The sequence below is a fragment of the Cyclopterus lumpus genome, chromosome 13 (assembly GCF_009769545.1).
Source record: "Cyclopterus lumpus isolate fCycLum1 chromosome 13, fCycLum1.pri, whole genome shotgun sequence".
Taxonomy (NCBI): Eukaryota; Metazoa; Chordata; class Actinopteri; order Perciformes; family Cyclopteridae; genus Cyclopterus; species Cyclopterus lumpus.
Genome location: NC_046978.1, coordinates 20,174,496 through 20,176,995, shown reverse-complemented (window position 1 = coordinate 20,176,995; position 2,500 = coordinate 20,174,496). Strand labels below are relative to the sequence as shown.

Sequence of the window (2,500 nt, the reverse complement as noted above, 5' to 3'; positions counted from 1 at the left end):
TCCATCCTCCGCGCCCTACCTCCTTGTTTCCTTTGTTACCCCCTCTTATTTCCCTTCCTCATCTTCTTCACTTCTTCTTTCCTGCCCCCCTCCTTTCCCTCACTTCCCCCTTGCCTCCTTTCCTAACTCCTCATTTCCTTCCCTGCTGCTTGTTGAACATTTTAACAACCACCTCGTAAGCGTTTTCTTTATCGCTCCACAACCATAAATCAATCACTCAAGAGGATGAAGAGGATGAAGAGGATGAAGAGGATGAAGCTCACCTGGCAGAAGGCTCCGGGCCACTGCAGGGTGAACAGGAGACAGTTCCAGGTGCAGAAATGCTTCTTGTCGTGCGCCTCGGAGCCTCGGAGGCCATGTTTGTAGTCCTGCCAGAGAGCTTCCTGTGTGGAGCTGTAGTCAGGAAGCTGCAGCAGGAACAGACTCACGCCGACCAGCAGGGGCAGCACCGAGCGCCACATCTCCACCCAAGTGCACTGATAGGAACACCAATCAATCAGCTAATCAATAATGCATCAACCAGACAATACTTACTCAAGTACTCCGCTCAAAATATATATATATATATATATATATATATATATATATATATATATATATATATATATTTATTTTTATATATATTTTTTTTTATATATATATTTTTATATATATATATATTTTTATATATATATATTTATATATATTTTATATATATATATTTATATATATATGTATATATATGTATATATTTATATATATATATATACATTATATATATTTTTAAAATATATTTATATATATATATTTATATATTAATTTAGCTAAAACAGAATCTCACAGAGTGGAAATTAACCCCAAATCTATATGAACTCATCAATCACCACAAACCTTAAAACATCCGCAATATGTTTGTTTATCCTGCGATCATATGTGACACTAATAATAATAACATATATTATCTATGTTATCTATAATAAGAAGGGTAAACTACAACATTACAGTAAAGAAATAAATTAACATCTCACATTAAAAACTAAACGCGTATATCTACAGTCGTGTATTATTGAGACGTTTTTAAAAAGCCAAACATTAAATTTAAATGTATTTTAATTCCTATTTAAAACAAACACGACGTCAACATGAATCATTTAATGGAAACATCTGGCAGGAAAAGTCAAACACATAAACTTAAACAAACTCAATATTAGTCTTTCCTGTACTGTGATGTCTGTCTGTGGAGATGAAGAAGAGGAGGATGAAGAACTCACCAGAGAGCTGCTGCCGCTGCACTGAGCTGCTTTTGAAGCTTCTCTCTGCCTCCAGCGCACAAACAGGAAGTGAATCTCCGTGTGAGCGTTCATATTTAGGGGAACACCTGGCAGGTGGCCGGGGGACATTTATTTATATGTTCATATGTATGTATCTATGTATATGTATTTTTGTACTGCAGAGCCAAATTACAACAGAAGGTATTCAATGAACAAAATACAGAATATATAATCAGTATATAAAATATTACGTGTTTTGGATTGAACAAAACAATATAAGCAGGTGGATTTTGCTTATTTTGATATATTTGTATATAACTCCACAACAAGACTACAAAGAGACACAAAACAACTACAAAGAGACACACAAAGACTACAAAGAGACACAAAACAACTACAAAGAGACACACAAAGACTACAAAGAGACACAAAACAACTACAAAGAGACACACAAAGACTACAAAGAGACACAAAACAACTACAAAGAGACACACAAAGACTACAAAGAGACACAAAACAACTACAAATAGACACAACAAGACTACAAAGAGACACAAAAAGACTACAAAGAGACACAAAACCACTACAAAGAGACACAACAAGACTACAAAGAAACAAAACAACTACAAAGAGACACAACAAGACTACAAAGAGACAAAACAACTACAAAGGGACACACAAAGACTACAAAGAAACAAAACAACTACAAATAGACACAACAAGACTACAAAGAGACACAAAAAGACTACAAAGAGACACAAAACCACTACAAAGAGACACAACAAGACTACAAAGAAACAAAACAACTACAAAGAGACACAACAAGACTACAAAGAGACAAAACAACTACAAAGAGACACACAAAGACTACAAAGAAACAAAACAACTACAAAGAGACACAAAAAGACTACAAAGAGACACAAAAAGACTACAAAGAAACAAAACAACTACAAAGAGACACAACAAGACTACAAAGAGACACAAAACAACTACAAAGAGACACAAAAAGACTACAAAGAGACACAAAAAAACTACAAAGAGACACAACAAGACTACAAAGAGACACAAAAGACTACAAAGAAACAAAACAACTACAAAGAGACACAACAAGACTACAAAGAGACACAAAACAACTACAAAGAGACACAAAAAGACTACAAAGAAACAAAACAACTACAAAAAGACTACAAAGAGACACAAAAAGACTACAAAGTAACAAAACAACTACAAAGAGACACAACAAGACTACA

General features: G+C 34.4%; 1 protein-coding gene across 1 annotated transcript in view; it reads right to left on the bottom strand.

Moving 5' to 3' along the window:
- Positions 1 to 1,374, bottom strand: part of rnaset2l (ribonuclease T2, like) — a 10,985-nt gene extending 9,611 nt beyond the window's left edge. The window contains exons 1-2 of the mRNA XM_034548037.1: positions 1,251 to 1,374; positions 264 to 476 (exon numbers count right to left, since the gene is read on the bottom strand). Coding sequence (XP_034403928.1) covers positions 264 to 476; positions 1,251 to 1,343 — 306 coding nt within the window. The 5' untranslated portion in view covers positions 1,344 to 1,374. The remainder of the gene's footprint in view (positions 1 to 263; positions 477 to 1,250) is intronic.
- Between the last annotated feature and the right edge of the window lie 1,126 nt (positions 1,375 to 2,500).